A 14,847-nucleotide genomic window follows, 5' to 3' on the forward strand; every position below is an offset into this window, starting at 1 on the left:
ATTGCTTGCTGCCTCATAGGCTGGACACCAGGGCAGTAATTACCATCATGATCCAGATTAACTCCTGGGTGTGCTCTTGTTGTTCTACACTGGGCTGGGCTGGACTCAGTTAACTGAGCTGGGACAGCACAACACACAGACAGGATTACAGTAGGGACGGAGGGGGACGTAGACCCCACATGGTGCACCAGAGTCAGCCAGATGGGATGGAATGGTATGGGGACAGTCTTCAGGTCTGCAGAGGAGAAGAGATGGAGAGGATGAGAAAAGAAAGAAACATACAGGCATGCAGAATCTGAGAAAAATTTGTGGAATGCAGAGCATGATAAAATAATGTCATGTAGATCAAAGTTGGAAAATAAAGCCTGAAAGTGAAGTTGGATCAGTCAGATTTAAAGAGATACTAACATTCTTGGTAACAAACATGGTGTTAAAGGGATTTTAAATGTGATTTCTATATGCAGCAGGCTGTTCCCAGTTCTCATACGCTAAGTAGATAGCCCATTATTTGCTCCTGTTTTAGAACTACTAAAGTAACAGTGCATGGACAAGCTAAATTGACTATTCGATTCATGTGCATTGTGTAGTACCTGCTGACTGGCGTGGGGTCACCCCCTGTGGAGTGAGTTCAGGAGATTTGCTGAGCATTTAGCTACATCACTAGGCAGCTTTAGATCCTGTGACGGGATTAATGGGGAGAAGTGTCTGATGGGATGACACAGAACTCAATACATGCACAAGAAGAAACCCTTTAACCCAAGCAGAACCACAAACCCACAAAAGACTAGTAGCCAATCATACTGAGATTGTTACAATCAATAAAATTCCTAATTTTAGTCTGTGCAAAATGCTATTATTTTTTAGTAACAATGCACGTTACTGTATACACTAGATTGAATTTCCCTTCTGTTGTTACATAATGTGGATTCCTGTTTCCTTATTGCCTATTGCTCCTGATAAAAAGACAAAATAGCATCCAATGCAAATTAGAAGCATCAATTGATCAAAATGCATGTGGTCTTTCTCAAACATGGTAAAACGATAACATACTGCATACTGCACACTCCCCTCCATGAATTTAATGCATGATCATGATTCACTTAAAATAAAGAGCAAATTAACTGATCTTCTTTCAGAGAAACTTCCTAGGAAATTGTTTTGAGATACACAGATTTGGTTTTGGTTGTACTGTGCTGACACCCTGTGGTTGAGTTTGATAAGTACAACACCTGTGAATATTTTTTATTTGAGGAATAATGAGGTCATATGAGTGTGTTTAAACTGAATTCAAAAGAAAGTGATAACGTGTGAAATCTAATGTATTTCCAATGTTGGCAATGCAGTGTTAAATTCAAAGACATCAAGTGTGATTTGTATTTATGTAAGCTTGGGTATAGCTTTGCGCAAAAACAAAAGAAATGCAATAATTAAACATGCAACATCAATTAAATGTAAAGTTGGGCCAGCCAATAGATTATTTTCAGTACAACACACAGATAACAATAAAATCAAATAAAAGCAGGTGAGAGTGAACACAAGCTGGTGGGCTGTTGTTACAGTATAGAACCAGCAGAAGGAGACATACAGTGTGAGATTGGTAACACAAAACATGAACATAGAGGTGAAATTGGAAACTCCATACAAAGACAATGTTTGATGTTTGTTATCTGGATGTTACTGTCAGCTTGCAAAAGTACCAACAGACCAACAATCATAATGGAATATATATGTTTTTTATAGCACCAACTTCTTTGCTGTAATTAACGGTGGTAAATACAACAGAGAATTATAGACAGTACTACAGTACTGGCAAGAGAATTCCTTTGTTCTAGTGCTTAAATCTGATCAGGTGAGTCCAATAGGCACATCACATGACCACATCACAAGAAGGCATGGGAAGGATGCTCTAGTAACATATGGATTGTTCCAACTCTCTGTCAAAATAGTTCAGCTAGTGTGGGGAAGAGTTATAATATGCCGTGTAATACTGGTAACACAGTCCAATACATATTTTTAACCCCTGCTTTTAAAATCGATAGTTTGCGCGTTTATTTTATTTAAATAAAATAAAATCAGACCCCAGAACATCACAATGTGTCGGGGAAGGGTCAAGTCAAAAACAGGTAACCCAGTATGTTTTCCAACCAGTACAATAGAGACAAAGAACTTAATTACATGAGGCAAAGTAAATCCAAGTAAATTTAAAAATCACAAAGCATCAGTGGTTGAGATGACAACAAATACAGTATACATTTTTCCTTCCTGTGCTAATGAACAGCCAAAGCAAATGTTATTCACTTAAGTACTGCATGAAACAGAGATGCTGAATCAGTCAGGATAATGTTAAAACAGAACACCTGCGTCTTTGACTTTCTACTTTGACAGCTCATGCATGACCTACAGTATCAAATGTCTGTTTTACTGATTTGTCCATTAGTAATCTCTTTTGGAAAGACCTGAGCTGTACCAAGTAGTCTGCATACAGTGTATCAAATTACAACCAAATACTAAGTACATACAGTACTAATTGTTCATAACTGTCAAGTACATACTGTCATACTTCATTTAACATTTGCAATAACATTTCTGTGTGCGTCTTTCAAACCTGCCTCCAGAAGTTGATCTGTGTGTCTCAAGGCCATTTTGTTCCTGTGTGTCATGTTGTCGGTTAGCTATTACGACATAAATTCAAAACAAGGTACAAGACAGGACTTTACATGCCTAAAGATGTATGTACTGTAAGTCAAAAGGTCAAAAAAAAAAAAGCCACGTCAGACTAACAATGTGCTACCGCACTAATAGGCAAAGAATAGGTAGTGTTTAGGTGAGTGCTGTTAGTCTCTAGACTACTCTATATGCTTCTTATTACCTACTGTCTCAACTGTCTCGCAGACTGTGATTGATGACGTTACTGTAGGCTTGTACAGTAGACTGGGTCAGATGAACTACCTCACAGTGTCAAGGCATAGCATGGCTCATCATGGCAGAAAACAGAAAGTAGCACCCAATGGTGTCAAAGAATTTAAGGGCCTGCATTAGAAAACAGCAACTACCTGCAGGGTAGTGTAGGTAATGTAAAAAATAAGTTTGAACATGTGTCATGCAGGGTATATCTGTTAAGTGAAGGCAGCATGACAATGAAATGACACAGAGTACCGAGTCTGAAGAAAAGCAGCAATATCGCAATCACGTCCAGAAATTGGATCCACAGCAGCCACAACCTGGCATGAGCCCTCCCTGATACACAGTGAGTACAGTACAGACATGGGTAGGACAACTCCAGGCATACTTTCATTTTAAAAGGTCCAGCATATACTGCTTACAGTGTTCTAAATTTGATAACACTGTCTCTGGTTTGACATACTGCAGTTGATGTGATTCTGTAGCAACCATCCTATGATTCAGCTTTTCAAAGTGGCAGCCTCTGCAGTTAGACATGTCAGTGAGCCACTGCTTCTCTTCAGTTACACAGGACTGCCTCACTGCTGTACACCCTCAGGGACTTCCATGGGAAGCATTCTCAGATTAGGCGAAGCAGGCAGGCAGGGTCATTGGCATGAGTGGTTAGAGCTGAGGACCGGAAGCCGGAGCTTCAGCTGTGGTAGCTGGACACAGCTGCCTGTTTCTGTGACAGACGCAGCAGCTCCTCTCTAATGGCCTTGATCAGGGAGGCAGATGAGTGGGTAGGAGGAGATGTATCTAGAGGTGGTGGGACAGACAGATAGCCCACCACAGAGGGATCTAGGTGGGCAGGGGGTGCTGAAGGTTCCCTAGTACCGCTTCTGGCCATCTGGAATATAGAGGAGGATGAGTGGTCAGGACAGTCCAGGAACTGAAGGCACGAAAGACAAGAAGAGAAAAAAAGAGGGAAGTGAGAAGAAAAAAAGAGGAAAAAAATCAAGTGACAGAACTAGAGATTGGCAAAAAACTAGAAGGTGATTTTTCAGAATAGCATGGGATTATTAAAATGTTAAATGTAAGTTTCACTAATTAATCTCAATTCATTTCAAGAATAATGAATTTGAAAAGAAGGGTGGCTAGAACAGTGTGTGGAGTGTGAAAGTTCTTCCAGTGTCTACAGGTACTCTGGTGTCGTCCCAAAGTCCAAAGAGGTGCCAATATGAGTGTGAGTGTTGTATGTCTGGGTGTCAGCCCTGTGCTCAGGTGATCTGTCCAGGGTGTTATAATGTGCCTCTCTCCCAACATCAGATAGGATCCATGACAGGATACACAGTATAGACAATGGATGGATGGATGACTCACTGATTCTTTTTCGGGCTCTGCCCTGGAGAAATTATCATCGTGGTAATGGTTCCAGCCAATACCTCCATTTTGGCCTGGAGCAGCCCTCATTCCTGCTGGGTAACCATTCATTCGACTGGACAACCCCACCTGTGTGAGATGATGGAGCTGGGCACCTACTGTCACACACAAACACACACACACGCACGCGCGCGCACGCACGCACGCACGCACACACACACACACACACACACACACACACACACACACACACACACACAGCAGCACTTCTAATATTCTTTGATGCAAACATTATAGTGTGAAAAGCACTCTATCTCTGTTTACTACACTATGGTAAATGCCAGAACTCATTTCCATTAATGTAAGTCACATGATGGCAGCAGCATCACACCAGCTTTTTTAATAATTCATAACAAAGGGAATTCACTTGCAGTTTGACAGGTTTATGGTGTTGAGATCTGTGTGTGTATTAAGGCATGACACTAGGGCCCATATTCAAAAATCATCTAGAATATACTGTGTCCACAGACAAAGGAGGCTGTAGAAAAACAGTATTAAGACACAGGACAGTGTGTATGAAAATTCCACCTGTACCTGTAGTTCCCCCTACTGGTCGTGGTCTGGCAGATGAGGGGAGCTCATCAGCATAGAGGCCCCTACTGGAGTACAGGCTGTCAGGCTGAAACTGCTCACCGTGGCCTGCTGTTTCTCCTGTTGGCATGTAGCTGGAGCCAAGGCCCTGTCTGAAACACACATAGATCCACTTTCATTCACTTAGTTGTGATTGTAATTGTGAAAGGTTTATGATTATGACTTCATTTGTGTAAGAGAACAGCCCTAGTGAAGAGTTCATGCTGTGTATGTCATGTATTAGTGTGGGTGCATAAATAACCATGCAAACAGGCTTGTCGGTTGCAGTGATTCCTCGGTCTCCTACAAGTTCCAAAGTATTGGCAGAAAACTGATCTCATGCATATAGTCCTTAAATTTTGCAGTTCACATTCACTACAACAAACAAAAGCTTCTGATGATACATTTTTTCCACTGTACTCAAATTTCCAGTGGTTATACATGAGCAGAGTTCCCTGTGGCTGCTCAGTGCTGTAGAAAATTAACTGACTGTGGTGCTTACGTTTTGGTGCTGTGCCTAAATAGTGTGCTGTCAATGTTACAAATGTGCACCTGCCTTGGTCTTTTTGAAGACCAATGATTGGACCTGAGCCATAAAACCAATAAAATAAAGATGACTCTTCTTCTTTCATTATTCATTAGACCCAATTTACTGGATGCACCAAAAGGAAAACCTACCCACAGGTGAAGAGGTTGAAATGAAGCTGTACTGATCAATAAAAAAATCCTGTGGCGCAAGAAAAAGTGACTGTCCAAAAAGCATATTATTTATATATGAACACTCATTTTCCATTGACTGGAAAAACCATTGACTGCTAACCTTGGTGTCAGGCCTTGGACTGAAGAAGGGGACATGCCCAGTTCACTGAACCTCTGGGAGTAAAGGATAGACACACAGTGCTTAGGGGAAAGTGAGGGAAAAAAAACAACATTCAAAACAAGAACTAAAACAGGTAACTTCAGATTACTGAACACTCTTTGCACTTGTATTTCTCAGATAAAGTCAACTTATAAAATATTTAAAAATATATATTGAACAGCTTTCAAAATGTATCAGGATGTAGCAAACACAGATACTGTAATTAATGCAAACAGAGTTTGCCATGGATGTTGATCTCATAAAAGCAAAACAGCAATGTGACAATTGCTATTTACACTATATATTTTGGCAGTGAGGTTTACTTCATATATCAGTGTTGTTTTTATCAAGCACTTTTTTTGCTGGGTATCTTTACAGCTGACCTTTTACAGGATATTAAAGCACTGAGCCTGCAAAAGCAGAACCAGCAAATGGCTTTTTACAGCTCCACTGCTCACTGTCAAATTTCTCCCTATATTTGTCACCTGTGGTGAATACCGGTGTTTGACCTATTAGGGATAAAGTAATGATTAATGTGTCTATATAACCTTAAAATGTATGTAAGTATTTTAAAAATGTAACTGAAATGGTAAGATAGCATAATGAATAATTGGTTAAGAGAGAAATATGTTTGGTGTTGGCAGTACCACAAAACAATATAATATACAAAAATCTTCACAGTTCCTTGTTCCAGTGATATAATGTTCTACCCCTATAACTCATAAAGTCTATTCTGTTTCTCATAAAATGCCTAGGGGCGTTGGAATTCCTTTTAGCTCAGCTCTCTACCCTTCAATATGAATTTCAAAGCCAGGGATATGCTATAGATAACTTCTGCTTTGTCCCTTGACATAGCATGTTACACATACACAGTCCTATAATAGACAGTGACAATGCACAGAGCTGTCTTTAATAAATAGGCTGAACATAAATACAAAAACAAATACAGCAGCATATATTGAGCTGATTACTCAGCCCTCACAGCAGAACATTCATCTATGTTCTGTGAAACCTACCTCCCCTGACAGGAGCAAGTATATGCAGGGTACATTACAGTGCTGTCTTAGAAGCTGTACATAGCTGAGGGTTGTAAGGTCACAGCTATGTGGGGGTGACAGATGGACGAATGCTTAACTGATTAGTTTGCTAAGCGCACATGATTACACTTGGAGCTATAGGCTTCCTGCTGGGGATGGGCTGAAATAATCTTGTGAAAGGATGGGGATATTGAATATAAAAGGTTTTACATTTGTCTATTGTTTGGGTTACTTCACATTTAAGAAACGATCTTAGATAGTTTCTGTTTCTTTGTTGACAGATTAGTGAAATGAACAGATGCACCACAGAATACAGTTTTCAGGAATTCAAACTAGAAAAGCTTAGAGACAACAGACAGTGGTATTCAGAGCAGCATGAAAGCAGTGTGTTTGGACATTGAGTGAATGCTTAATGGCTACTCACACCAGGAAAAGGGCTCAGAGCTTGGTAGGAGGAACCCCAAGGTCTGGGGCTGCGGCCTGGAGGGCTGGAACCAAGGGCGTTGCTGTTGACCCCAGGGAGAGTGATCCCTGCTGTGCTACCCTGAGAGGTGGGTGACACAAGGGCAAAGGCATCATCCAGCAGGGAGTGCATCTGCTGTCGTGCCTCCTCAATGGAAGGCTGTGGGGGCAAATAGGGGGGTGGAGGAGGGGCATGACCAGGAGGGGAGGAAGTGGGACCAAGGAATACGTCGTCAATTGGGGAGGGGCTCCTGTGAGGGGATCCTGGGCCTTGGTCAGGGTCCGACTGGAATAAATAAATAAATGTGGACAGTTATAAAGAGACATATTATAGAGTAAATGTAAAATTGTACAAATGCCATAATGCTTCTGTACTACTCACCACGTAAGCCACATTGTTCACACCAGGGCACTTTCTATAAGCTGCATCACTGTCTTCAGTGATGAGGTGGTCTTTGTCAGCTTCCATCATGCCTCCATTCAGCTGTTCCTTCATCCTCTGTTTGGGAGAGCGCCTCCCTCGACCACTAAAAGACAAAGACAGAAATGTCATTTAGGTCACTGGTTTCTATTTAAGAGTGCTATTTTGTTCTCTCTCAGGAGAGAACAATCTTCCACTAAAAAAGTGACCAGACCCTAAAATATGAGCCCTAACCTTTTCTTTGACTCCATGAAGATGGAGGGCATCTGAGCATCTGGGTCCAGTATCTTATCAATCTGTGTTTGTGCTTTCTGGTAGATGCAATCCTGGTCCTTTACATCTCTGAAGCCACTTGTGATGTCATCCATGGCAGGGAAATCGTAGTGGCCCTTTCTCTTGGCACGGAGACGTATCTTGTTACGATGGTGCTCAATTTCTGATTTGTGCCTCAATGCTACCTGGATCTGAAAACATGTTCAAAATATGCACAGAATAGACTCCAGATGCACCATCATCAAATAAATAACATTATGTTTCTTTTGACAAATAGTTTAGGGAATTACATCTCCCAAAGAACACAGTACTTTTAAGGTACACTGAAGTTTTTTTGATTCCCCTGAGACAAATTATAGATGTAAGACAATTATAACTTGAACATATGACAGTCTTACCTGTTGCATGCATGTTAATACTCACCAACTGGACAAAATAGTGTGTTTTTACTCATTGCCTTATCAATCAAAACCTATTTTTGTTAAAAAAAAAAAAAAATGGACGCCTAGCTGCATTTTTGTCATCTCACTTCTTGTAGTAGCTGTGGTCTTTTTCCATGTGGTTGTAGTAATAGAAATAGACATGTTTGTCACACCCAGGTAGGCCCATAATGCTCCAACAGCATTAACAAAAGTCACACTACTTGCAAGCATTCTTAAATCAACCAAGCCCATTGTTGAGCAAACCTCTTTGTTGATTTGATTGGTGTCAGACAGTTTGCCATTGATGGGTGGGCTGTGTAGTGGTGGCACAGGCATGGGCTGCATGGCGATGAGCTGGACTTTGTTGGGGAGTCTCCTGCTTGCGTCTGTGGTACGAGACATTCGGTCAACATGTTCAAAAATGGAGGCTGAGGACAGCTGCTCGCTTGTGCCATTCATAGGTGGAGGACCTGAGGAAGTAATCAAGAATGTGGGAAAACAAAAAGGTCATAACTCAATCCAGTGCTGTGAAGTTTAAATGCTCATGTTGACCTAAGTTAGGGGACAGCACAACATGACTATGTTGGAAATCTGACTTATAATAAAAGAATGGAGCAAATGTTTCCAGTAGCAACTTCAAATGAACACTGATATGTTTCTGAAAGCTGGACTACATTTCAAACAATGACTTTTGCCTTTGTTCCTGAAGTTGATTGTTTCTACACTGTGACTGACAGCTGAGCAGACAGTGATGGACGATGAGAACAGTCTAAGCACAAAGCAACCATAGAAACAGCACACAGACACAGCTGCTGAAGGTCAAGCCTGAGGTCTTTAAAGACAGCCAGAATAAGAGAACAGACTCTTACCAATTCTGTTCTTCCCTGCAAACAGCAACAGAAGAGAAAGAGAGTTCCATTAAGGTGAAGAACAGTAAATAAATCATCTAAGATAGAAATGGTTATTGTGTGTTGTTAATAATAATAAAAAAGTCTAGTGGATTGTGGTATGGCCAACACCAATGCTGTTTACATTTTTAGAAATGAAACAAAAAGTAGGAGAGAGGCACAGACAGAGACTGAATGAAAAATGAATTGTTTTATACAAAGGTTTCTACAGCTGATTAAAGCTTCTCTTCTGGTCTTATGAAGATTGTTAGACTGAGAAAAGGGAAGTAGCTGCATATGATGGGCATAGTGAACAAAACACAGGCTGAAAGAACAATTACAAATGGTACATTACATAATAATGATTGTGTCTCATATACAGTCCACTTCTAAACTTTGTAGCAGAACATATACAGTCAGAGACAGAGATTTATCAATGACAAAACAGAGACGGTTCTTCTGTAATTGAGTCAGTCTGTGTGCCTGACTGCCTTTGGCTCCAGCCCACAATCTTTGAGTGGCACTGCAAGCTTGAATCTATCAACAAGCTGTCAGACAGAGTAAATTCAGCTATTTTTCACTGCTATCCCCTGTTCCATCATCTCTATGGACTTCTTTTGACCACTGAATTGAGTTCCAACTAGGTGTTCCTTCTTCCTTTCACTGTTGCCCTCTGTAATCTCAGTGTCACTGCTTAGGTTTACCCAATATTTAGTTTTATGCAGATTTTTTCTGCTATGTCTTTGTGTTTTTTTAATCATTTTTCAGGTTCCCTGTCCTCTATCTGGCCCTTTTGTCAATCACTTCATGCCAGCAGGAATTGCTCTCTATCTCTTCATTTCTGTCTAGTCCCTTCAGTTTCCTTTCCCCCCTCCCCACCTTGTATTTACTCTGTTTGGAAGAGTGAGTTGAGTGTTACCAGAGCCACTTGCCATTTAAAACATTGATGGGGACCTTACGGGTCTGCTTGCTGTCGCTGGGCGTGGCATGTGCTCTTAGGTTCTCCTCAGTTGATTCCCGCTCACTGGAGTGGTCACTTATCACTGAGTCACCGTCTGATGGCGAGATCCTACCCAGAAAACACACACACACACACACGCACACACACACACACGCGCGCACGCACACGCACACACACACACACACACACACACACACACACACACACACACACACCCACTTGCATAAATTATAGAAGTCCAAGAGCACACTAACATACTGTCATGCATAATCGAAAATAGTGCTTTTCCAGAGTCAGTCACAATCTGCTCTGGCTCTCAATCAAGGCAGGAAAACAAACAATATCAATCTCCCACTACAGATGTGTGTAATGGACATAAGTTAATGAATGCATTAAACCATAATCTGTGGTTTAACTGTGGTGGGTTAATGTTTTGTCTTTTAAGTAGGGCAGCTAGTTGTCTGGGAAATACTGGTAATAAGGCACAGATTCCTTTAAGCTATCCTTACAATATTAACTGACAGTTCCTCTATATCTGTACACTGAATATATCAATTTAAGCTATTATAAGGTGTAAATAAAGTGAAATAATAAAGTAAATAAAAAAGACCTTAACATGATATATTGTAGGGGGTGCAGACAATCTGAAACAGCAAATGAAGATCTCTCACTAGTGCAGTCTAGTGCATTAATAATTGATCAGTGGATTTGCCAAAAGCCTGAGTCTGATTGCCTCACTGTCCCTACTGAGGTTACTGGAAAAGTCATGGGTTAAAAACATAGTTAAATATCTGAAATATTTCAGTGTGGTTACAGGTACTGAATAAAGAAGTAAAGAGAAAAATCAATAAAAAAAAGAGTTGTATTTTAAGTCTAGTCTAAACTAATGGACTTAATTTGTGGCTTCCTGGGGTACTTTTTCTGTTTTTGCTGCCAGGTACCTGATGACAACATACTGTGTAATTTAAACATCAGGTTTATTTGAACCTATTATTAATAGTTGCACTACCAGCAGCACTGACCTTCCTCGTCTACGGCTACTGCGGGATGCCTTGGTGGAGGAGGCTGAGGTTTTGAATATAGGTGTGGGGATCTCCCCATTCTCAGACGGACTGAGGCCATCTTTAATGGAAAGGGGCCCAAGGCCAGGTTCTGGCGGGACAGGCTCCTGAATCACCATGACATCATCCTTACTCTGCTGGCCAAGGTGTAGCTTGGCGAAGTCAAAGCCTTTCACACTGGGAGCCTGCAACTGAAGAAAGGGACAAGAAAAAAAGAAAAGGTATGCAATGACAATATTTAATAATGTGTTCAGAATTTTTCAGTGGAATTATAAATGAATATGAATATGGGCCAGTGGCAAATGTGGAGATGCAAATTAAAATTCAATTAAATTATATCAGTGAAAAGGTTACACTATTACACTGATATACGCTCAAAACCAAGAGACACTAATAAGTGAAGTGACAGCCAGATAGATAGAAAGACAAGTTTTAAGTTGGTGATGTTTGATGATGTCCAGGAGGGACACTCAGACAGAGATACATTAATGAATAAAGACTATGAGAAAGCGGGGCATGGATGAGCGATGTGGGGAAACATTGAGCTACTTGCTCTCGTTTGAGTTTGTGGGGGGATGGGGTCTGGAGATGGAATCAGTCAGTCTGAGTGTGTAAAATCAATAGGACTTCCAGCAAAGGAGTAAATGTCTGTATGTGTATCATTCACACTTTTAGTTTGTGAAACTAAAATGTGGTAAAGAGAGAAAAAGGAAGAGTGACATGGCATGTCCTGTTAATTCTCTAAAGTATATGTGCACTCATTGAGTTCATTAAAGCAAAATGTGGGCTTAAAGGAGGCATGTTGGTATTAAACTGCTAATCCAGTGTGATGCTTGCCAGTAGGAAACCGCTAATCCAAAGAGAGAAAGTGTGTGTATGTTTGTCTGTACTGCTCTCTGTGGCATATAAACAAGGGCAGTCATTGGAATGAAAAACATCCAAAAAGCTGCAGCTGAAAGAGTAAAAGAGCCATCTGATTACAATTAATACTGTGACTGAATGAAAGTAAACATGCAGCTAACAATATCTCCCACACAAAATACTTACTAATTACTACTTGGCCTGGTCTAATGGTAAATTGGGGAATCACTCACAACAAATACATAAATACTTCACAAAACAACAGTATTGTATATTCATGGGCTCTATATACAAACACACCAATACAAAGTCCACAGTGAGATCCACCATATGTATTGTATAATACCCTGAAGTAGATGGATGTCAACTAATGTAAACAAGCACTAGTCTCTATGGCTACTACATGAAATACCTCCTCTTTGGCTCTCTTCCCTGTAGACAACATTTTCATTATCTCTTCTTTTTTCATCCCCACTCTTTTCACTGGCACAGATTTGCTCTTTTGTCTTTGTTGCTCCCCCTGTATAATTCTTCTGTGTTTAATTTTGTCCTTTTCCTCATCTTCGTCTTCTTCCTCTTCTTCTTCCTCCTCCTCAACTTCTTCCCCTTCTTCCTTCTCATCATCTTCTTCTTCTTCTTCCTCATCATCGTCCTCCTCACTGCTCATATTATTTTTGCCTCTGGAAAGAACTACTGGTCTCTAAGCAGAAGCAATGTTGAATAGCATAAATACCTCTAGCGATGCAGTTGTATTTGTATCTAACATATTCCAAAACTCAAAACTGGACTATAAGTACTGACTGCTATGTGGTTCTTTATTTAACTCAATTTGATTGAACAACTACTGCCCAGACATCAAACATATATACACAAACTACATTTTCTCTACCATCTTCTACAAACCACTACACACTGTTCTGTACCTTCCCCCTTTCAACCTCTTCCTCTTCATAATCATCTTCTTCCTCCTCATACTCTTCCTCCTCTTCCTCACTAAATTCTACATCCTTTTCAGCTGGTGGAAATGCCTGATGGAAGGATGTTCTTGATTCTCTGAATGATGTAGCAGACTGGGAAAAAGGGAGTGATGTTAAGAGACTGATGATTCTGTTAAATAGTGTGTGATTCTGCACATTAGATTCATTGCAGGAGCAGAGATTTTAGTTCACAGCGGAACTCAACCAAAGAATCCAATAGGATGAGACAGAAAGAAAAATCAACCAATACATCAGGAAGGTTCAAAAAGACACAAACCTCCAAAATAGGCTGGCTGTATTTCAGGATATAAAAAATTGACATCTGAGCTGAAAGAGTCACTGGAACTTGACTGTGAAGCAGCATCCACAGTAAGAAAGAGCACACTACATTTGTGCTACTCAGAGAAAGATCCAGACAATGCCGTAAAAAGAGAAGAGAGAACAGAGCTCTCTGGTATTACTGTTGGCCAGTGCAGCACAGTACATATGCCTGGCACCTGTTCATTAGTCTTATATATCGCCTTTACATTAATGTATACTTCAACTCTGCAACTGCATCTCACTGTGAACTTGGAACTGGAGTGAAGATTTGTGCCCATCCGTTACACCAAAACAAAAAGACCAACCACTACATGATAGCTTTTAAAACTTTAGACATCAATATTACAATGAAGAACTATGATGTAAATCAAACACATGCTGGTCATCTATTTCAGTATAATTTTTCACCAAATGAAAATAAAGTGAGACAAAGGGGAACTGTAGGGCAAGGCTGTGCTTTAAGCAGAAGAGTATCTAAGGACACATTTAGAAAAAGATTTAAATAAAATAAAAGAGCAGCCACGGCCCATGTGATATACTAGCTTCATCATGACTTCTAATTCAGCTCATGTCCGTTAATAAGTCTCTCTTCACTGGGATCATTAAAATTTTACTCATCTGATCTAAAAAAAGAAATGATAAAGTCTAGCTTTCAAGAAGTCCTAAAACATATTCATGGCAATGACACAAAGACATAATTAATTAGCAGTTCATTCAATTTTAAAAGTGGTCTCAGTCTCTCTTTCCAGATTAGCTGATGTAAACCTTTCTATGCAGCACATACAGTAGTAAAGTTTGCCATTATCATAATATAACACACCAACATGGCTTATAAAGTCAACACATATGTAAAATAAATATCTTATAGCCATAAAATTATATAGTGTTGTACATGTCCATTACCCAAAGAACAAAACTATGGTATAATCCACCCACTCCTGCAATAACAACGAGCAACAGGAAATATTACTATTTAATTGTTCTTAAATTAGACTGTGATGAAAAAATATAATTTAATGCCACACAAACAACTTGGTAATGATTTTGCCATATTAGCAATTACGGCCAAAATGAATTTCCCCCCGGGAATTCAGGCAATCTTATCATATCTTATCACATTTTATATACTGAAATGACACTAAAACATGCAGACTTGGTCAGACACTGTACAACTCAAATTCTACCTTCTGTCTCTGTTGCATTGAGGTCATGGCGTCTGGCTGGAACTCCAACTTGTCTGTCCGACACAGTTTCCAGTACAGGATGGAGATGATAACAATGACCACGAGGAGTGGAATCACAACCCCAATGACGATCCACATGTTGGTGGTCTCGGTGTCTGAAGGTGAGGATGTGACCTTCTCTACAGCTGTAGACAAAGAGATTCACAGTAATAGTGAATTATTACTTTT

At 40.2% G+C, this 14,847-nt stretch overlaps 1 protein-coding gene across 6 annotated transcripts in view; it reads right to left on the bottom strand.

The window, feature by feature from the left end:
• Positions 1 to 1,487: 1,487 nt before the first annotated feature.
• Positions 1,488 to 14,847, bottom strand: part of si:ch211-1e14.1 (UPF0606 protein KIAA1549) — a 37,741-nt gene continuing 24,381 nt past the window's right edge. For 2 of the 6 annotated variants that reach the window (XM_026312146.2, XM_026312145.2), the window contains exons 11-21: positions 14,620 to 14,804; positions 11,238 to 11,467; positions 10,187 to 10,323; positions 8,632 to 8,837; positions 7,907 to 8,136; positions 7,634 to 7,778; positions 7,214 to 7,537; positions 5,714 to 5,772; positions 4,858 to 5,006; positions 4,264 to 4,421; positions 1,488 to 3,832 (exon numbers count right to left, since the gene is read on the bottom strand). In XM_026312146.2, the coding sequence (XP_026167931.1) occupies positions 3,593 to 3,832; positions 4,264 to 4,421; positions 4,858 to 5,006; positions 5,714 to 5,772; positions 7,214 to 7,537; positions 7,634 to 7,778; positions 7,907 to 8,136; positions 8,632 to 8,837; positions 10,187 to 10,323; positions 11,238 to 11,467; positions 14,620 to 14,804 (2,063 nt within the window). In that variant the 3' untranslated portion in view covers positions 1,488 to 3,592. Of the gene's footprint in view, positions 3,833 to 4,263; positions 4,422 to 4,857; positions 5,007 to 5,713; positions 5,773 to 7,213; positions 7,538 to 7,633; positions 7,779 to 7,906; positions 8,137 to 8,631; positions 8,838 to 10,186; positions 10,324 to 11,237; positions 11,468 to 12,549; positions 12,838 to 13,060; positions 13,208 to 14,619; positions 14,805 to 14,847 lie in introns of all 6 variants that reach the window. The other 4 variants (XM_026312149.1, XM_026312147.1, XM_026312150.2 and 1 more) reach the window with 4 other exon arrangements.

The sequence above is a fragment of the Mastacembelus armatus genome, chromosome 6, assembly GCF_900324485.2.
Source record: "Mastacembelus armatus chromosome 6, fMasArm1.2, whole genome shotgun sequence".
Taxonomy (NCBI): Eukaryota; Metazoa; Chordata; class Actinopteri; order Synbranchiformes; family Mastacembelidae; genus Mastacembelus; species Mastacembelus armatus.